Raw genomic sequence first — 21,046 nt, 5'->3', positions numbered from 1 at the left:
ATAACTGAGGCTGAAGGTCCACATAAAAACTACAGGCTTGCAGTGATGTGACCTGTGCAGCTCCAGGTGGCCTAACCAGTATTAACACAAAACACAGACTGTCATATTTCCATGATCCATGATATCTTGTTAGATGCTTAAGAGCACAATAATTTTGAACTTTCTTCACTTCCAAATGTTCAGTGAATATTTAAGTGTCATTTCTGTTACCACACTGTGCTGTATAAAAAGGCTCCGAAGTCCCCGCACCTGTGTAACAATAGGTGGTATGATAGTCATTAATCACATATTCTCATGAAGTTCACTTCAAATAACGGTGCTGCATTAAAACTGCGACCTCATCTATTGAATACTTTGGGAGTAACTAAGTTAAATGCGGAAACACGTGTCTATTGGTTGTATAAGTCTTAGCTAATTATTAGTTTAACGCTAACTGCTTATGTTTGGGGTTTTTTCTTTTTCTTTTTCTTTTTCACAAGCCCTGAGTTACCCAAAAGTCCCCTGAAACCCTTGACTTTCTTTTTGTTGCACATAGGCTCTGGGAAAAGAGGCAAACTAAATTTTAGCTCGCTAATGAGCTGCGTTAAATGTAGCTATGAAACTTTTAGCTAGCGTCAATTAACCTACAGCGTCAGTTGCTTTAAGATAACGTTACAGAGACTTCTGAAGACCTGCGGGATAAAATCTTCAGACGGAGGAGACTTAGAGGTAATAACGCGTTACTTACTCTTTTCCTTTGACAGGGGGTGAAATATGAAAAAATCTTTTCACGTTACTTCATGGAGGCTCATGTCTGAAATGTTTTATGTGGTGGCTAACATGTAGCGTTAACGTTAGTTATATTGACAAAGACCCTTAACGCTCATTAAACTGCACCGCTGTGGCAGCAAAAGAACTGGACAGGAAAAAATATTTTCCGTTTTCGCGGTACAAAAACCTGCAGCAGACACTAAACTCGCTTTCAGTTGTCGTCTAAATAAGGTTGGTACGAGTTTACGGGGGAGGCAGTTTACCTGGATACACAGCCTGCTAGTCTCCAGACTGAAGCGCTGATGTTGCCGGTGGTCGCCATAACACCGGAAATCTTATACCGGCATGTAATATATACCGACAGCCACAAGGTGGCGCAGTGTTCCACACTTGGTACTCATCTGGGCTCTCCAAGCTCTATTTCATACATCACTTTTAAGTAAATCCTTTATAAATCTTTTAAAACATCAATACAAGATGCATCATTTATTGATTAGATCATAAACTGGATTCAAAGACTTTATCAGGAAGAAAAAAACAAATTTGATTTATTAAATGTTTTCCCTTACACCTGTTCCTCACAATTTTGGAAGTACATTATATGTGTTTTAATTAAATCAATCACATTTTACAAGTATGGCTTGTCTTGAGTAAAATTACAAAGTAGTCAACTGGATGAAATTGTTTAAAACACAGTGATTTATTTGAAGAGTATTGTGTAGCGTTTCTAAAATGTATTTAGTATGAATTCTATGAAAATCAGTTTCTCATGAGTGATTCCACACAATTTAAATTAATAATGACAAGTATTTCTCACCACTCAAATAGATGTTTATTCATTTACATATTTATACAGTTTAAAATCCAATCTTCAGGATTTCAATCACAGACTACTCTCAGGTTTACGCCACATTTTGTGATCTTTAAGGAGTTATGAACAAAACATAAATTTCTCTGTACAATATTTTTATATATTTCGTAAAGTATTCTGATGATGTATTAAGAAGGATGAATTTGTATAGTGCAAAACCCTTCACCATCTCCTACAGTTAAAAACTGTCTATACAATACCATGTCAAAGGTTTAATTGTGGGAAATTATGTCTAAAGTTTGTACTAAGTCCCAAAGATTTCAAATGGAACACCTGAATTAGACTGCAGCTATCCTTCATACTGATTCTGTAATATGCATTGTAGATTATGCATAATCCCAACGTCCCCACTTAAATAGAGTACATGATAATTAATTAAAATAAAATAATATATAAAGATAGATGAATTTTCTTTCGACAGTGATGAAACTTAAATTCTCTGCCCAATCTTTTTTAGTGAATGCATGTGGTGGTCAACTGGTTTCTTTGTGAGTATCCCAGAAAAAAACTAAGTACAATAATCTAGTTTATTTCTGGTTCTGTAGCAGTTCATCAATCTGTGTTTTGTACATGTTCTTCACATCTTCAAGGTCCAGTCTCAGCTCCTCTGCCTCTTCAGCCTTTTCTCCGTACATCTGCAGGATAGTGTTGTGCCTCTGCTCAAGATCCTGAAATCCAAAGACACACAAATTTGAAGAACCTCTACAAATACAATACCTCTGGAGAGGAAAGTTCAGTCAAGCCTTACTATTCACAATTCATGCACTGGCATGATTTGTGTGCATCAACATGTATTTCCTTATAGGGCCCCTCACCTTGAGCTGAATTTTCAACTTGGGGATCTCCTTCACCTTCTCCTCCATCTCATCGTTTTGATTGGTGAGTCGAACCAGCTCTTCCGCCATCACAGAACGACTCCTCTCCAGACCAGAGATCTCAAGCTAAGACGACGGAGGAAAACAAAGTTGTGTAGTAAAAACCTGGTACAAAACTGCCTTTTATTGCAGGACTTAACAATGTTTTTGTCTGTCAAAATGTACATTTTGCAGTTGATACATGTTGTTTTTACACTTATTTACCACTGCAATTAAAAAGTTTAAATCAGAAGAAAACAGTTCAAGATTTGGCCAATTGCCAGTCTGTTAACAGGTGGTGCTGACATGTAGCAGAACCATCAAACTAATCATTAAAGTCTTAAATCTTCTCAGTAATTAGCTGTATTTTGGTTTGTTCTTAATTGTTACCTGCAGCTGTGCTATTTCCCCTTCTCTCAGTTTGAGTTGAGACTGGAGGTTCTCTATGATGCTGGAGCCTCCAGAGAGCCTGGCGGCCTCATACAAGTTGGTCCCGCTCATCGACATAGACATGGTCATGGTGCCCAGCGAGTGGTCTAAAGAGTCATCCTGTGGAAAGAACAACACAAAGTGTAGGACCAGTCAGGCTACACAAATGCAATCATCTGCAAACTTATCTTCATTTCTAGATTTTAACATTTTTATTATATTGCATATATAAATAATAACCAGTGCTATAAGGAAAGCAGTGTGTACCTGGGAAAGAATAGAAGTGTGCAGACCAGCATTGTCCACCCCACTGATGGAGCTAGAGCGGGACAGTGAAGGTGTGGAAGAGGCTGGAGGCTCTCCTACAGAGTGGGTCATGGCTTTCCGCTCCTTATGAGGAAAAATTAGAAAACTCTTAGTGAACAGAATTAAAACATCTTAAATCAATAAATTATGATTAAATCTAACAGACTAAAGATAAAAATTTGTTGTAAATATTCTCTAAAATTCTCCTAAACCTTTTCCTTGAGTGCCTCTTGTGCTAAATAGCATTTCTTCTTCTCTTGCTCCACCTTCATCTTCTCCATTTCTAGTTGATTGGCAAGCAGCAGCTGGTAGATGACACAAAAAAAGATGTACATGAGGAAGTTGTTTCATAGAGGACAGCAATAACAAGAGGATAGAGCATTATGCTACCTTTTCTTTCTTCGCTTCTTCCAGCATTCGACTGTGTTCTCCTCGCAGATTCTCCAATTCAACATGCTCCCTACACATTGAGATAACAGGCAAGAAGTCACTACAAAGAGTCAACCAGTGGAAAACCTCTGTGAGATACTTGTAATCAAATGAAAGAAAAACAGTTTAAAACATAATGACAATCCTCTATGAGCTTTTTGACTGAAGAAGGAGCTGCATGGCTCCTCAAGCACTCAGGAACTTGATACTACATTTCCTTAAATAGATTTTCAGGAAGCTCTTTGCTGTGTGCTCTGAGGATTTTTGTCATATCAAGACATATTTTTATTCATTTGTCATACAATGCACCATGCATAATTACCCCCTTTCAGAAAGAGATTAAAAAAAAAATTCCGAGCCAGCCAGGAGTCGAACCTAGAATCTTCTGATCCGTAGTCAGACGCGTTATCCATTGCGCCACTGGCCCAGCCACATTAAACAGCCTTCTCACAAAAGAAAACCTCAAAGGCCACGTGCTTATGCATGACTACTTCTCACAGGGTGGCTCCCCCTGTCCTCTGCTTCACAACGTGCCTCACAAATGGGTTTATTTTAAAACAAAGGAAGCATTAGCATCACAAAAAGACATGTGGTGACTAAATATTCCTGAACACCTCCATCAGTTTTATCCTACCCAGAAAGACTATAAAATTGATTTTCTAGACTTGTATCTTTTAACCTCCAGCCAAAGTTACATATTAGTCAAACTGCTTGGTACAGGTCTAATGAAGACTGCAGTATGTTTTTAAACTCTTTCCCTTGAAAGCAATAGGCAGGTTTATACATGATCAAAAGCTGACTGCAGATCACAAACCACATATAAAGATAGATTGAGTGTGGAGGGCTGTGATTTTTTCTTCTTGAGTTGTTTGGTATAAAATTATATCCAACTTAATGTTGCATGCTGTCTGGGGAAAGATAGCTAAACAGTGTTAACAGAGCAAAAAATTTTATCGACACTCCGCTACATTTCGCGTGGATGTGCAATCAGAAGGAGGAAATTTTAGAGTCAAAACCTAGGCAACAGAAAAGAAATTAATACAGCATAAAATTACTTGTTGTCTGCTTATGCTTCAAAATGAGATGTCTGAAACTATCAAAAAAAATGACACAAAAACCCTTTTCCTAAACTTGAGTAGAAGAAAACTCCTGTTTGCAGTCTGCTACACAGTACTTAGCTACTCCACTCTGTCCCTGCAACACACTTCCTTGGTCTACTTGGTGGACGCAGCACTTTCACCACAACAGTCTGAGTTTAACTCCCAGGCAGGGAGATGTGCTACTTAGTCTCCTTGACACATTTGAGAGAAGGACGATATTGACTGGCCATTATTTGATGCCGTCACTCACAAGTTATAGATTACAATCAGTATTCTATACACTGTAAAGAATGACTGTGCAGGTAATAAGTCCCTGACAATGAAATCAGACAAAATTAGTTTAAAATTAGTTTCAACTGTCATTTAGTAGGGACTCCTTCAGCATTTGAAAGCTATAGCTTGCACACACAGCCCCATTCATTCGACCCCCCACATCCCACTGGCATAAACACAGAAACATTGAGAACAGACACTATACTGTATGTGATAGTTGATGGGTGGATGTACATTATCACTCATAACCTAATAGGCCAAAGTTTTTAGTTGTACTTTGTTACCTGCTGCTCTCATCTTCCAATTTCTCTCTCTTGTTCTTCTCGGCCTCCGTCTGCGCCAGGAGTCGAGCCTTCTCCTGGCGGAGCAGGGAATTCTGGGACTCAACAGAGGCCAGCTGGGACTTGATGGACAGCAGTTCTTCTGTTGCTGAACGTTCTTTCTCCACGGCGACAGCCAGCTGCGCCTGGGCATCCACTGTTGAAAAGAGAAGGGGATAGAAGGAAGAGTGAAAAAAGATGTAAAGGTTTTTGCTCATTTTGTGCTATACTGTATTTGGGGACTTTTTTACCTATTCAGTAAAACTCCTGCCTCTTACCTAACCTATCGGAGATGTTCTTCTCCAGTTTTTCCCAGGATGCTGTTTGTCCACCCAGTGAGGCCTGTAAGTTCTCAATTTGTCGCAGTAGAGGCCGTGTTGCCGAGGTAACGCTCTGACTAAGCTCTTGGTTCCTAGTCTCTGCCTCCTGGAGCCTCTGTGGAAGACGGCAAGAAAAAGATGGAGTGCATGAAACAAATCCTGTTCCTGACGGAATGACGGTTGTTTTTGCATCTTGTCAAAAAGCTTCCTTGGTAGGACATATATTTATATTACCTGCTGCAGCTCGCTGATCTCCTCCCTCAAATAATCTTCTTTCCTCGCCTGCTGTTGCTCAGCTCTCTGCAGGGCCAGCCTCAAGTCAGCCACCTGTACACATTAGAAAGAGCTGATGAAGGAATGTCCTCATAAAGTGTCCAGTAATGAATTGCAATGTCAACTGCAGGAAATTCAGACCCTCATAATCAAGAATATGCTATAAATATTCACTATATCTCTCGGCCCTAGTTGTATCACATAGATAGTGATATTGTGAATGAAAGCAGGTGCTGCTGAACAAACAAATTACACACTGTCAACTATGTGTTTCTCAGTGAGTGAAATTTCAACCATGAACACAGTACTGCCTGCACTATAGCAAATCAGTTACAAATAGTAGCTGCACCACTGATTCATATTTGAGGATTGAGGTTTATTAAGGCTGCACCAAATCCTACTGTGCATGTTACATTAATTTACACTACTAGTGCGGTGCCCGTTCAAAACAAGCCTGTTCAGAACAGGCTGATTGCTTGGCTGCTTCAACGCATATAAAAACGAATACTGTTGATGTGAGGTGTGAATGAGTACCAACAACATGAAATAAACTATATTCTATTAAAAACAGAAGTGTCTATAATGTGAATTCCTGGATATTAAATGTTCATCTGCAATCTTCTGTAGTGGTCCCAGTAATATTTGTCGTTAAAGTGTGCTGAAGTAGCATGTCACATGACATGGTTAAGCTACATTTGAGTCAAAAAAAAAAAAAAAAGTTTATAAATGCAGTTGTAAGAACAATATTTTCCATTCGTATCTTGGGATGTTTGATTCGAAAAAGAACTTATTTTAATTATAACTATTCTAATTATCTGTTAACTCCTGTTCTTTCATCTGTTTCACTCTGTGGATGTCTCTTGTTTTTCACTCTGAATTGAGTGTTTTGTCAGAGTGAAGGTTATTTGAGGTGCTTTAACTGTGCGCTCTCCCTCATGCCTCTATTGGCCTTTTTTCCGCCTCTCTCCCAGTCAATGATCATGGAGGCTGCAGTGGTTGTAAATGAAGGTTGTAACAGCATTTTGGGTGCAAATTCAAGAGGCTTATCTCCACCCAGTTACTGCAGTTAGTTAAAAACAAGTACACCTAGAGAGCAGCCGCCCCACATTAAACTGATATAACAGCCTGCATGAGTCGAATGTTTTACCTGCAAGACTCATGTTTTAAGGCTTCAGTTATAAGATCCAAAAACTCCACATAGCGTCTCTCCTGCCGGTTGCTGACAGCGCTGTCAGCCGGAGAGTCGATCACACTGGACAGTAGAGGAGGAGATGCAGAGATGCTGGTATGTGTCTGTTTAAACAGGAGTTTAGCTGACTTTGCAGCATTTAACACCGGAGCTGAGAGCATCAGAGCTCGGAGCAGAAACACAGTCGTTCTGCTGTTCTTCGCTACCATTATCTCATGCCGATTTATTTTGAAAGAGCAACACCCAATGAGGAAACTCCCAACACTGCCGGCTGACCAATGGCGTAACTTCATCACTCACTCACAGACAACCGCAGTTATAGGGCTGGTCTGTGGTCGGTCCAGCCAAAAATAAAATACATAACAGAGAGCTTTTGAAAAAATGTGCATCCTCAAATAATGTGGATCGATCATATTGGGCTCTTAGATCATTTATTTTCTGTGGCTTCAGTTTGGATCATTTGAGTTGGTATATTTGCTCAAAAGATTTGTGTTTATATGAGACACACTGGTTTAAAACTGCCCGTGGGAAGTAGACTAAGAGTCTGTTCATTCTTGATTAAAAGCTCCGTTTTCACTGTCTACTTTTTTTTTTTTTTTTTTAGAGCATGCCACTTAAAAAAAACTTTTCTTGAGCTGAGCTGAAACACTACAGACCACTGATCGGTCAGTCATTTATCTCATTCACGGGCTTTCCGTTTCAGAGAAAGCTTTCCACTGCTTTCTGTCTCTCTCTCTCTCTCTCTCCTTTCAATTCAATGGGCTTTATTGGCATGAAAGTTGGTGTGTGTCTACAGCATGAGCCATTGTTACCTGGTTGGCCAGGGCCTCCTGCTGCATCCTGCCCTCCTCCTGGGCCTTCTCAAGAGCCAGGCTGAGCTGCTCCTTGGCCTGTGTTTCCCTGCTCAGGGCTGCTTCTTCAACCTCACTGGCTCTGCTGGCATTAGCCTTGTGAAGTTCTGCCAGCTCCCTAACAACATATGTTAAACATCACCATCACCATCATGAGAAGATTACAGTGCAGTCCACAAGTGACTGTGAAACATTATTTGTTGTTTTGGCTGTGTACTCAATCATCCTAGATTTGAAATGAAACAAATACAGTGGGGTTACAGTGCAATTTTTTAACCTTCATGAGTGTTTGACAGTATTTACATGCACATCTGCTTACCCAGTCCCTCAGTTTTTAGAAAATGCAGCACTGTAATGATCTTAAACATGCTATAGCCAAATTAGTTTTATGACCAAACAGTGGAATGATTTTTTGGTCTGATCTCTTGGAAAGAGTAACACCAACTATTTAATATTATGACATTATTTAAGTTATGTTAATTTGTCCAATGACCTTCCATAAAAACAGCTACAGTTCCTACGCTGTTCACCCAAACTCTCAAATTAAACATGAGAGTCAACATTTCAACCTCATGTTCATCATTTCGTCTCAAATCCAACAAGCAGTACAAAACAATAAATGAGTATATTTCCAAATATTTACAGCCTGCACTGTATATTCTCTCAACTATGAAATTATATCATGAAATTTGAATGAGAATACAATACAACAGCTGGCCTGTGTGGTTAGATTTACAGCAAGAGCTTTGGTCCTTATATGGTATTCATTATCAATAATAGCAGGGTGTGCCGGTGTTTACTTGTAAGAGTTGTCCAGAGCAGCCTGGAGACTCCTGTTCTTCTCCTGCAGCTCCTCAGAGTCTGTCTGCAGCCTGCTCAGCTCCTTCTCCTGCCGCTCCACCACACCGTTCAGCTTCTTGATGTTGTCCCTGTGCTGTTTCTCCACCTCCTCCTTCCCATCCAGAACCTAAATACACAAAACACAGACAGAAAGGCAGCCATGATTATACAAAACATAGCTATTAGAGTTAATTATACAGATAGGCTTAAAAAATTTACGTAATCATGAAAAGCAACTAACGATCGAGTCTTTGGGGAAAAAACTAATTAACTCTAGGCCCCCAAAATAATAAATTGAATGGTCTGAATCTTTCTACAGGTTTAGATGATGGAAGACAAAGAGATAACTAATGAATAGAGGCAATAATAGAATTAATATTAATAAATACACAGATATTTAAAGGCCTTAAATTCTTCAGCTTTCCTGAACGATATGGGACACTGCGAGAAAACAAGGTGTTTTATCATGTTTTTGTCAACAAATATAGTCTTTGTTATGAGATGTCATTAATTATATGTATACTATCAGTCAACTCCATCCATCATCATGTTACACCTGAAAGTCTACCATAATCCTCAAGATAACCAGCACCGGCAGCAATAACATGAGGTGTGTATTTGGGTGTCAATTAGCAAAGACAGTAACTGATACAGAAAATGACTGCTACTGCCCAGACTGCCCTCATCTTCAAACCTCAAAAGTAAAAGTGCTTAAATGGTGGTTTTGTATTAACTCCTGACCTGCTGCAGGTGCCTGAGCTCTTCCTCCTGCTCCTTGACTTTCTTCTGTTGCTTGTTGATCTTTGTGTCACTCTCCTTCTCCTTCACACGCAGTTTCTTGATGATGTTGCTGTGCTGCAGCTGCTGCTTGGACAACTTTTCACCTACAAGTCATATAAAGTGAAACAGACACCTTATCAGCTACTTTAGGTAAAGTTAAAAACAGATGCTGAGGCAATACCCATTACATCTGTGCAGTGTGCTCCTTCAAAATTGCTATGTGCATGATTTCTTGAGTCCCGATACATTGTTTGTCAATTTTGCAAATTACTGGTGGTCTGCTCTCTTTATTGAGAAAAAAGGTCGACCCTGGGATTTTGAAATTATGGTGGTAACATTTTTCTGTTAATTTATTCATTACAAACCCAGACTAGTCATTCAGGGTTTAGTGTTGTCCCGTAAAATTGATAAGCTTGCGTGAGGTCTCTTCTTACTCTTTTTGCACATTTTCCATCAATTCAGACAAAGGTCAAAGCTTTGAAAGTGCCGTTCACTTACAGAATGAAATAAAACAGGTAACTGAAATATGCTGGGGCACCAGTTATTGTGGGACAGCTTCTCTTTTGTGTACTGTATATCCTCTTGGTACAACCTGTCTTTTAGCCTTCAGGCATACAGTTTAACAAGTGTTTTTCAAATATAAGCGTCAAGTACCCTTCACCTGGTAGGCTTTTTTTAAACAAACGCCTATTACAAATATATTTCTTAGGGCCATCGCCCACGATGATGCAACTTTTTGAGAAGTTGGATATAGTGAAAGCAGCTGTTGTACTATGCAAAATAGAGTGTACTGGCTTTAAGTCAAACATTTTCTTGACTGTACAGCCTGTCTATAGTGGAAGTGTGTGGCAACTTACCCTCTTCCAGCAGCCCTCTGATCTGCTCTTCCTTCTCTTTAATGATCTCCATTGTATCACTGGAGTTTAGTCTTGTAGAGAGCTCCTCTCGCAAGCCCTTTATCTCCTGTTGCATAGAAAAATGGACATGTTAGATTTTGGATTTGAGCATCTAAATGGATAAATTAGGGTTTGTTGTAAAAAAAAAAATCATTAAGACATTTTTATAGCTCTTGGAAAACTATGTTATCTCAACTTATTTGATGGGAGATGGAGAAAGTAGAGCCTCAATATCTGAGTTACCTTCTTGGCTATGTCTCTTTCTTTGCAGGCCAGCTGAGCCTTCCTCTCTGCATCTGCTATGCGCTGGGTGAACTCATCCTTAAGCGACTGAACAGTGGAGCTCTCCTCCTTCAGGCTTATCACTTCACTGAAAGATGCACAGACTCATTAGTGTAAAAGCTCATTGTCATAAATCCATAGAGCCTCAAGGCCAAGACAGCTTTTGAAAATCAATAAAAGTAGATAATTTCATGCATTTAACAGTCAGAGACTTCATGAAAACATCCCTTGAAATTTTCAGCGGTATTTATACAGTATACTGTAGTGACAAAGTCCACCAAATCAAATACTGCCTTCTCTCTGAGGAAATAAATGTAAAATGAAATCCAACAACATATTCAACAGCACTGAAGATGTGTTCAGAGACACTGCAAATACAATTTTTGGCATAATCAGATGAGATGAGTCAAATATCTTTCTCATATTTGAAAAGTAATTACATCTGGTCATGCAGATGAGTATCGTGCAGGTTGAAAATGATTACATAGTTACATGAATGTATATAAATAAAAGCTATTTGAGACTTTATTGTAGCTTAACTTAAGATTGACAAACTCAAGATTGTTTTTGATTGACATTTTAAATATAGTGATATGCTGTCGGCAAAGCCTCACCTGACCTGGATGTCAGCGAGAACATGAGTCTCAAAACAGCTTTCTTATAAAGGTTATTTACAGTGCTACTGTGAAACCAGCGTGTGTGCCAGATACTCACTCTTTGAGATTGTCACAGTCCTCCTCCAGTCTAGCCTTGTCTTTGCTGACTGCCAACAGCTGAGACTCTCTCTTCTCAAGGCGGCCTGACAGCTCATCAATGACCTACAACATGCACGCAATATTTTTTGTGTTTACAACAGCAGTTACACAGAAAAGCCTAAAAATATTGCACGTACTCATAAGGAAAACAGTATGGAAATGTTTAAATATACAGTATAATTTATACCAACTACTTTTTAGCAGAGTATAACATAATTGTGGGATCTTTAAGGGCAATATTGATATTTAAGCGGACCAAAATCTTGACAATATATTGGGGGGTATTTTTTATGCTACTGGACAGGGACAACACAACATATCCAAGGAGAAAATACATTACAGTTCCTTTTCAATTAAATAACTGTCTAGACAAGCAAGAATGTACATGATGGCATGAAATGACATTAGAGTCCAGCAAAGCAATTTACTTCTGATTTGCATGTTGAGGAAAGCACTGTGCATGTTGGTTTACATGTGTTTGTTGTGACTTTTTTAATGTATAAATGTTGCTTTTTGTTCACCTCAAAGTTTTAAATTATTTTTAAAGTAACAAGTAAAAGCTGAAATAAATGGCCTAACAATTTTTGTGTGTTATTGCATATACACAACACATCCTTCATGTTTGTTTATCAAAATGTTGTGGCAAAGACATGTACTGAAGGTAGGCCATTTCACATTCTGCACAGTATCATATAATGACCAACACAGCAGGCTTATACCTTTTCTCAGCCAACCCTACTACCCTCTGATATATCAGTTATGTCAGTCTACTTTTCTGCTAAATGACATAATAAACAAACCTTTACAATTGATACTACCAGCCACATATGAATACAGTACCAGCTGTTACCTTTTGAAGCTCCAGAATCTGAAATGTTGATACACTTTTCATCTCCTCTGTGATTGGTGGAGTGAGCTGTTCGTCTGCTTTGGAGGTGGGATCAGACAGAGTGACATTAGCCTCAGATTCCTGTTCCTGCTCTGTCAACTCTTCAGGCTGCTCACTATTCACAGGTGTCGCACTCCGTCCACTCTCCTCCATCTCATCCAGTGACTGTTCCCTCATGGTTTCAGTGAAGCCCTCTTCCTCCTCCTCTTCTTCTTCCTCCACCTCTCCTTCCTTCTCCACCACTCTGTCTTCCTGCTTCTGACATACAGCTGATGATACAACTGTTAAAGGTGCAGGGCCTGACGTGACGGACGCTAGTGTCCGACTGCCAGGGATCTCATCATCTGAGTTAACCTCACTGACGCTCCGGCTATCCAGTGACTGCACACTGAATGAATCAATGCGCTCAAATGCATCTGAGGAGGAGCCGCAGCTCTCCGTGAGTTTGGGGTAGTCCTCCAGACGAGGGAAATCTCCACAGGTGGAGGCAGTGAGAAGCTGGAAGGAGCCCTGCATTAAGTGCAGGCCACCCTTTCCTTCCCCTGTCTCTTGTCTGGAGCTAGCTGAGCTCTCACTCAACACACTCTCATGGTCCAGCACTTCAATGTCACTGGTGGTAGAGGTTCCTGAGGAGAAGGCGCTGACTGGAGGGGAGGGGGTATCGTTTTGACGGTCCTCAACCTTTGAGTCTTTTTGCTCTAGGAGTACTTCCTTAGAGGACTGGGGGGGTGATGGATCAGAAGGGGTAGAGCTTTTAGGTTCAGAGTTGACAGCAGAAGGTTCAGAGGGCTCTGCGGCACTCTGATCAACCTGGTGTTCTGACGGAGTCTGTGGCTGCTCTGTTTTTGAGTCCACAGAATCTGTAGAGCCAACATCTGTTTTTACTCTGCTCGTATTGGTCGTTTTGCTGTCAGGGTTACAAGGAAGATCACTGCAAGCAGAAACAGGAGAAACTGGCTGCAAGAGGACAGTGTCAGGATAAGGAGTTTCTGGCAAAGACTCAGACTCCATGGGCTGGCCGTCAGCAACTGTCTGATTCTCATGACTCTTATCAGCAGATCCTGACTTTTGGGAGTCCACATCTATTTGGACCACAGCCTCTTTGCTTTTCTTTTCCTTCTCCTGAGGCCGCCTTTGGGACTTAGCGGGGGGTACAGACACTACCTGGGCTTTGGTGACACTTGGTGCATCTCCAGGTGACAGAAAGGCACTGAAAAAGTTTTCGGATTCATCCACAACTGTGCGGGTGACTGGAGTAGTAATGGCCTCAGAGGAGGGAGGGGGAGTGATGGTCTTTTCTTCAGGTGGTGCTTCCCACTGCGTCATTCCCCATCCTCCACTTAGTGACAGCTTTCCAGGTATTGTGACATCTGGCAGAAGAGAAAGAAATCCTCTTTCATCTTAGAAGCGGTTGTAGAACTTAAACATACATTTGCATAGACAACATAAGCTGTCTCCACTATATGTTATATTACTTACCATCGAAGGGCATTACAGTTGTGTCTCCCCATTGGTCCCCCTCTTCTTTGATGTCCAGAACTCGGTCGATTGATTTCTGAGCTGTTGTTAAAGCTTGTTTAGCGAAGCTGGACAGGTGAGATGCGTTGAACCAACTCATGTTGACTATGAAGCTAGCTAGCTAACGATACCAGCAAGTTCAGAGACTGCTCAACGGATCTGATAGCTAACAGGGAGTTCGGCGTCACCACACAAAACACAGCCACTTTAACTGTCTCTGCATGTTTCAGTATCAGCGATAACCTGGTATGAACAATATTTAGCTATTTCAAAATTAGTTCTGTCCAGAAAGGCTTCGTTGACAGCTAGCTACCACCTAGCTAGTTAGCATAAGGTTAGTGTACAGGGGCGGCATCAATCCCAGATACAGTAACAGCTCGCAAACTGGCCAGCTGGTACCCAAAATCGCATAATCTCTACAAGTCAATCGTGTAGAAATATAGGCATCTCTAACACCGAATCCTGAGCTCTACCACAACTATCAAAGCAAACGTATTCTTATAAATAACATATGCTTTTCTCGGCTTCTTTGCTCGGTCGTCATCGTTTGTTTTGGTCGCTCTCAACTTGTAGCCCAGCTAGCATTAGCCTGCTCACCACTTCCTTTCCACGTCGCACCATGACGTCATGATCCAGTCTGACTGACTAGACTTGGGCCTGAAATGCTGAACCAGTCTGTTCAAACAAATCACTCAAAATCCACACAACTCTATTTAAAATGTTCAAGATTTAAGTTAACCCTTCCAATTACAGTGCACATACATTATTAATTAAATGTGTTTATATTGTTTTTTTAGATGTTAGCCAATACCTAAAAAGTATGTATTGAAACATGTAAAGAAGGGCCCCTATAGCAAAAATCTTATACAGTGCAGCCTCTCAACAGGTTCAGTGAATATTATTTCACTCTTCCAAATACATTTACATACATACAGTAAACAGAAACAGTGCTTTGTAAGAAAAAGGTTTTATTCCAGTTCACACATCATTATCAGTGTCTCTTGATGACCACTTCAGTGGTTACTGCAACCAAAAACATCTGTGTTGGAATAAATAAATACTCAATATATTCAAAACTATAACAAGTACAGAGTAATCTTTTCCAAACTAAGCATTGCTTGGCTCTTTGTTTGCAGCTTCAGAGCAGGCTTCAGGTTTTCAGGTTGTAGTGCAGATTAACACATTAATGCAGAAATCTTAAACATTTGCAAACAATGCATCACCAAAACATGAAAAGATGTTAAGTATGATTTGGCTTTTCAGTGCAAAACATAAATACAATGAAATTAGCTACAATCATTTACACTGTGACTGAACACATTGTAAACTGTTCTAGTTTTTAGGCCATTTCAAAGATTCTGAATCAAGTCATGGTTGGCCAAGAAACAAGAATGACATCAACCAGTTGTGGGAGTGCTTGAGTTTGTCCTATGAGGTAAAGCAGAGTCTGAACAACATGGTCTGGGGTGTGGTGACATCAGCTACAGCCAGCTCTTGTCCGTCAGTCAGCCCCAGCTCTGGAAAAAACATGTTCATAACATAAGTGAGTCAGCATATTCACAATATAACCATCTGACTGAATCAGAGTGTTTGCAGCGCCATTTCTAGGGTTGATATTCAGTAAAGAAAGCACCTCACCTGTGAGAGTTTTGCAAAGGTTTGGCCGCGTCCTCTGTTCAATTGAAGCGACAGACTGTGAAAAAAAATACCAATTGAATGTTAGCCAAAATCAAAACTTATATAATTGCATTAAGTGAAAACACAAAAAACCTATGAAACCAGCGGTTAATTACCTGTAAATATAAGGTTTTGTTCTTTCCTTCCACCGTTGCCGTAATAGCAGGTGATTTCATTTGTCTGAAAAAATTAATTACAATTGGTTGTTGAAGACAATCAAGATATGATTGTAAACAGGAATCAAGTGGATTAGTTATAGTGTAGTAAATGGTAATAAATCATAATGAGGGAGGCAAACTTACAATGAGGCACTTTCAGTCAGGTAGTCCAACATTTCCTGGAGTTTGGAGGATGGAGAAAAGTGCATGTCCAGAGGTACTTGGCTGCAGGCTGAACAGTTTTCCTGCATCAGGAGTAAACACAAACACACCTTATAAAAAAAGGCATCTTGATCACTATAATAAACATGAACTGTCCATTCAGGGACAAACCTTTCGTTCTGCCTCGAAAGTGTATGTGTACAGGCCGTCAACATCATTGAAGACCATGTAGTTATTCAGAGGTATATAGGCACTGCCAATGCAAAAGGTGACGTCATGAGGATTAGTGAAATGCATGTGCAGTTTGAACAAATATTAACTTTGTGCATATTGCTGCCAAGCACAGCCCACAAACTCACCTTGATGCTATTTTGAAAACCTCTGTTGCGCAAGCAGCTGGTCATTTAAATAAGAAAAAAACAGTTATTTCCTTATTGGCATTTCAGTTTACGGAAAGTCAGTATACTCTGTGCTGGCTGGAAATTATTAACTCTTATATGGCAAGGCATACAATCTTTCATAAAGGCATCAGGTCGACAAGTCTCTTGTAAAACACCTTAACACATAATCTTAGTTACTTACCAGCTATTACAGCATTTGTAGACGCTACAGCTGGGATTATCCTCTTTACAACACCTGAAACATAGGATAAATATACAGGATATAGAAAATATATGTTCTCCTGATATTTTTCCTTCCCAACCTTAACCCTAATAATGGACAGTCAATGAAAGATCACAAAAAGACATAATGTTTTACAGACAGACTAGGAAAGAGGTTCTTTAAGACGGCGACAGTTTGCTCTGTTTTGTGTACTCTGGCTCAACTCCCAGAGGAGCAGAAAGGAAGCTAAGAAAAGTAGCAGTGTTCTGGTGATGACAGATAGATGTGCTATGCATGCTCACCCTGGGTAAGTCTGTATGTGACTCCTGTTATGTTGAACTCTGCTGCCCTCTCCAGAGATCTCTGGTACACCCACTGGATGTGCTCTGGGTCATCTCCATCGAGGGCCACACCGTCTAACCCACACACACAAACAAAAACAAAGGGTTTACTCTTTTGTTTCACAGGTCTTGCAACTCAAAGGGGATTTGTCATGTCTCAAAGTAACTTCAAGAGAGATTTTATACCTCCAAAGGGTGTCTCTTTAGGCCACAGCAACATGCGGACATACTCAACGCAATGTTCTGGCAAACGGGGCATGGAGGCTATTGTACACATGGGGAAGTTGATCTACAAAGACAGGTGTATTTTAGAAACAACAAACTGACCAGGAACTGTTTCTGTGAGAGCAAACCAATATGGCAGTAATTACCACTAAGCGATCAGGTTGATTTATGACAAAAGGCTCCCTTACCTGAGGAGGGTAAAGCTCAAGTGTGCAGTCAATGCAGGCAGTCATGCCAGGAAGAATGACTCTGGCATTGCCCTTAAAGCCCTCTGTCCCACCATCAATTAGAGGAATGATGGAACCTGGGTCCAGGACACCATCTTCATACACCAACAAAGACAGCTGCACAGAAAGACAAAAGGATTTCAGATGATTAGATATACAAGAAATACGCAAAGACAATTTAGTAAAGACAAATACTGTCAAAAAAATGTCACAAAAATTGCAATGAAGACGGATAACTTACCAGCATACCATTCATCCACCTCCTGGCAACTATAGAGTCCAGTCCACAGACAATTATGTGAAATTCTAGACAAAACAGAAGGATGAGCAAATTTAGACTTAATTTCTGATAATGACACAGTCTAAGTCCCATGGCACAATATTTCATAATACAAAAACATGATGATATGCATCATGGAGCCAAATAATGAATCACAATATTATTTAAATCTTAACAATTGGCTATGTGAGTTGTGTGTAGTGAGAATGAAGAGTTGCAGTGCAGTGTTCTCCCAATAACAAGCAAAATGCATTTAGATACAAAGTGAGGTCTCTTGTTGACTGCTGCAGTGGCTTTTTAAGTCTTTGTCAACAAGCAGCGACTCTGTATTCAGACTCCTCTTTCTCTACATTAACAAAGTCGTACAACTAGGAAAACCCTAAATTTTCACTCAAGTTGAAACATTTGCAGCAAACAAGGAATTTTCATGTGTCGTCATAGTTTATTTGGAGTCAAACATAATGAAGGTATTTTGAGTGTATCAAACTGTAAGCCCTGTGCTATGCATTGAACAAAACTGTAAGCAGACTGTATCAGTCCAACCGTATCAACCAGACATAAACAAAAGGTCATAAAGATACTTACGTCTGTAGAATGTTTCATCTAAGTCTTGAATTTTCTTAAAATGTCTGTCCAGACATTAAGGAGAAGTTCATGTTTGGACAGGATGTTCACTTGATTTCAGAGCTTCAGAAGATTAAGTATGGTGTTTATGTCTACGTTGGGGAATAGCTGGTGCAACAAATTTCCTGTTTTGTTTTCACAATTTGAACAATGCTGTCACATGCTATGGCGGGGCTACCTTGTTCTTTACATTTGGGTTGTTGATATAGTGTTTTGAATAAATATATTTGAGTTTAGTATCTAAGATATTGCAATGTTTTTTTTAAACCACTAAGACATAATGTCTTACGATCAAAAGGATACGGGACTACACAGCATCCAGGTACACGGCTGTTGATAAAATCGGCTGCAACGTCCGCCTTGGGTCGACCCACATCTTTTGGCCTTTTCAACATGACACACACATTAACAGAAAGTAAATACTTGCTTCAAACATTATACTGGTCAGAATTTTCAACATAATTAATTCCATCATTGTACTGACCTGAAAAGGAACTGTCGATTCAGGTTAGAAACATCAATGGTGTCCATGTCGACAACATGAATGTTGTGAAAACCTGATAAAGCCTGAGCCACAACAGGGATAAAAACAAAGAGCAAAATGTTGACAATTAACTCCAACTTATACCTATACAATCTATAAAATACTCCTCATAAAAGTGATCATACCAGGTCTTTAAGAAGCTCACATCCCAGACCACCAGCACCAATGACCAGGATTTTGCAGGTTTGTAGCATAAACTGTAAAGACTGTGGTGACAGGTGATAAAGGCAATTACATATTAGAATAATACATGACAGCATAGATCAAGCAGCAAAAGCAAGCTTGATATCACACCGCTTCCTGTAATGTTACCTCTGTGCTGGGTTCAAAGTCAGGATGCGTGAAGGGGCCTGATCTTTCCAGAAACTTTTTGATATGGTTCCATCGCCCTTCCCATTCACAGGTGTGTCCACTGCCTCCATCAACCACCATCCTGTAGACAACGACATCTACGTTTAGGATCTATCAGCAGCAGCACCTCTGACTGATTATTTAATGGTAGATGGCATGCATAATACTGTCACAGAAATACCATGCAAACATTTAACTCAATCCAGACCTCAACTGAATACTGTGATTAACTTTTAGACCGTAAGGGTATTATTTACACTTAACAGCAGATCATGCAATAATTAAAGAGGTTAAAGAAACCAAATAGGACTAACGTTACTGTATTCATATTCACTGTTTTGATGTTGGGCCCTATGCACTCTATCGCGTTTTTCGTAAATTACATATATCTGACAGGTGAGTGTTTCTGATCTTTCTGGCATTTTGTGGGTTATCTATTCTCTTGACCAGACAGCTCAAAGTACCTGGGTTAAGTGAATAGCTAACATGTCAACAGTGAAAAGGTATAGTGAAGCCCTCTCCCTTTGTATTGAAATTAATCATACAACATAATATTCACTGTATAGATATGTTAGCTACTCACGCCCAACTAAACAGTATTTTTGCCTATGGCCTAGCTGTTAACCTCATGTACTTTGTTTATATTAGGTTATCTTCTTCAGCTAACTAGCTAACGTTAACCTTCCTCCTGTCTAGTAACCTCAAACCTTCCGCCACTTCTACCAATTCATCACTAACTTCTCAGTCAGCTCCACTACTCTCCTTCTTTTCTTCTCCCTAAAAAGAGAGAATAAAAGAAGGTTCATTCATGCTGTGCTTTCGTAGGTTAATGAGATTTGAAAGCATCTTTCGGGGTAGTTAATAACTGTGTTTCCTCGGCAGCTACTTACGGCTCGTCCGTGTCCGCCATGTTTGAATACTTATGTGCCTTCAAGTCCCGAACTTAGCCGTAGTAAATACAATATTTCTATAATGTCAAACGTAGATTTGTACTGTCACAAAGGTAGATTTGGGCGCGATTTAATGTTGAGACCAGAAAACCTACGGCGTTATGCAGCTACAAGGTGAAAAGGACAAAGGCATAAAAGCTAACTTAGCGTTATATATGTAGTTTTAGTTGAGTTTAAATATTTCCGATAGTCTTGAAGGCAACATTGTTAACAGTCCACTGCAATTACACCAAAGATCCAACAGGTGGCAGCATTTACCCTCTAAGTCTGTACGGCTCAGGTATACAGCGCATCTATCACTGTGGTACCTATTGTAAACTACAATATATCAAACCGTATTTGTGTCATACATATCAGTTGTCAAAGAGTTTTATTTGGCACAGTTGTCCAAATGTTTTTCCTGCAAGAAGAGTTTTGCCTTTCTTAAAAATGTATGACATTGGAGCAGTATCCTAAATTTAATAGTGACAAACAGTTAAATTGACTCTACTAGTAATTACTCTATAATTACTCTGCTCTGTGTGGTTCAGCCCTATAACTTTAGCAATTATCTATAAAAACACTTAACAGTCAAGGGGAGACAGAAAGAGAGAGGATGGCCCATTATAGTTGAATAAACCTGTTTCAAGAGCAGAAATTAATCAAATTCTCCCGATTGGCTTGGATGCAAACTGTAACTGGATTAATAATTCAATCCTATGGTGCACAGCATTTCTACTTGTGTTGTTATTATATATTTTACTAATAACAAACATCAGAACAAACTGCATGAAACTGGACTACGTTACAGATTCATTACTTTGCTTTCATTGTGAATTGCTGCATGAGGCACTTGGCATGAATAAGACATGAAACTGAGATCCTGTTATTAAGTTTAACTACTTCACAAGTGAGGACAAGTCTCTCAAGTATCTGATTTACTGTGTCCACATTGTGCTAATGAATCTCAATGATTAATCTCTCATTATAGAATGATTAA

General features: G+C 39.7%; 3 protein-coding genes, 1 long non-coding RNA gene and 1 other non-coding gene across 9 annotated transcripts in view; 1 reads left to right on the top strand and 4 right to left on the bottom strand.

The window, feature by feature from the left end:
- The window catches only part of eogt (EGF domain-specific O-linked N-acetylglucosamine (GlcNAc) transferase), a 34,315-nt gene extending 33,221 nt beyond the window's left edge, over positions 1-1,094 (bottom strand). Inside the window, exon 1 of one of the 2 annotated variants that reach the window (XM_042405650.1) lies at positions 1,014-1,094. The gene's annotated coding sequence lies outside the window, so the exon portion shown is untranslated. The other variant, XM_042405651.1, reaches the window with a different exon arrangement.
- Positions 221-2,302, top strand: LOC121893700. The gene is made up of 3 exons (XR_006095407.1): positions 221-708; positions 2,079-2,109; positions 2,212-2,302. It is a non-coding gene; the product is annotated as an uncharacterized LOC121893700 (long non-coding RNA).
- Positions 1,287-14,542, bottom strand: tmf1 (TATA element modulatory factor 1). Its single transcript, XM_042405649.1, has 17 exons — positions 13,887-14,542; positions 12,369-13,777; positions 11,478-11,581; positions 10,725-10,851; positions 10,443-10,548; positions 9,547-9,689; positions 8,766-8,932; positions 7,927-8,083; positions 5,887-5,979; positions 5,611-5,767; positions 5,297-5,489; positions 3,601-3,670; positions 3,423-3,515; positions 3,172-3,294; positions 2,866-3,024; positions 2,437-2,562; positions 1,287-2,289 (listed from the first exon to the last, which is right to left on the bottom strand). Exons 1-17 carry the CDS (start codon positions 14,023-14,025, stop codon positions 2,149-2,151), a joined length of 3,507 nt encoding a protein of 1,168 aa, XP_042261583.1. The 5' UTR covers positions 14,026-14,542; the 3' UTR covers positions 1,287-2,148.
- Positions 3,994-4,066, bottom strand: trnar-acg. Its single transcript has one exon. It is a non-coding gene; the product is annotated as a tRNA-Arg (tRNA).
- Positions 14,543-14,876: 334 nt separating the features above from the next.
- On the bottom strand, positions 14,877-20,082 carry uba3 (ubiquitin-like modifier activating enzyme 3). 4 transcript variants are annotated; one of them, XM_042406333.1, is made up of 18 exons: positions 20,008-20,070; positions 19,856-19,894; positions 19,079-19,199; positions 18,892-18,972; positions 18,707-18,789; positions 18,526-18,606; positions 18,184-18,227; positions 17,560-17,624; positions 17,280-17,435; positions 17,053-17,155; positions 16,828-16,941; positions 16,505-16,558; positions 16,282-16,318; positions 16,094-16,175; positions 15,905-16,005; positions 15,719-15,782; positions 15,564-15,618; positions 14,877-15,442 (listed from the first exon to the last, which is right to left on the bottom strand). In XM_042406333.1, the coding sequence occupies exons 1-18, from the start codon at positions 20,025-20,027 to the stop codon at positions 15,354-15,356; spliced, it is 1,389 nt and encodes a 462-aa protein (XP_042262267.1). In that variant the 5' UTR covers positions 20,028-20,070; the 3' UTR covers positions 14,877-15,353. The 4 variants fall into 4 exon arrangements, with proteins under 4 accessions (XP_042262267.1, XP_042262268.1, XP_042262266.1 ...); XM_042406334.1 differs by lacking the exon at positions 19,856-19,894 and having other exon boundaries at positions 20,008-20,082; XM_042406332.1 differs by lacking the exon at positions 20,008-20,070 and having other exon boundaries at positions 19,856-20,000.
- Between the last annotated feature and the right edge of the window lie 964 nt (positions 20,083-21,046).

Source organism: Thunnus maccoyii, chromosome 3 (assembly GCF_910596095.1).
Source record: "Thunnus maccoyii chromosome 3, fThuMac1.1, whole genome shotgun sequence".
Taxonomy (NCBI): domain Eukaryota; kingdom Metazoa; phylum Chordata; class Actinopteri; order Scombriformes; family Scombridae; genus Thunnus; species Thunnus maccoyii.
This window is presented reverse-complemented; position numbering and strand designations above follow the sequence as displayed.

Coding starts and splice junctions, on each gene's coding strand:
- tmf1 (XM_042405649.1), bottom strand. CDS start 14,025: ATGAGTTGGTTCAACGCATCTCACCTGTCCAGCTTCGCTAAACAAGCT. Junction 8,084..8,765: donor GCTCTGGACAACTCTTACAA/GTAAACACCGGC, acceptor ATATGTTGTTAG/GGAGCTGGCAGAACTTCACA. Junction 2,563..2,865: donor GGGAAATAGCACAGCTGCAG/GTAACAATTAAG, acceptor CCGTCGTCTTAG/CTTGAGATCTCTGGTCTGGA.
- uba3 (XM_042406332.1), bottom strand. CDS start 19,923: ATGAACCTTCTTTTATTCTCTCTTTTTAGGGAGAAGAAAAGAAGGAGA. Junction 18,607..18,706: donor AATCGACAGTTCCTTTTCAG/GTCAGTACAATG, acceptor CATGTTGAAAAG/GCCAAAAGATGTGGGTCGAC. Junction 15,619..15,718: donor ACAAAACCTTATATTTACAG/GTAATTAACCGC, acceptor TTTTTTTCACAG/TCTGTCGCTTCAATTGAACA.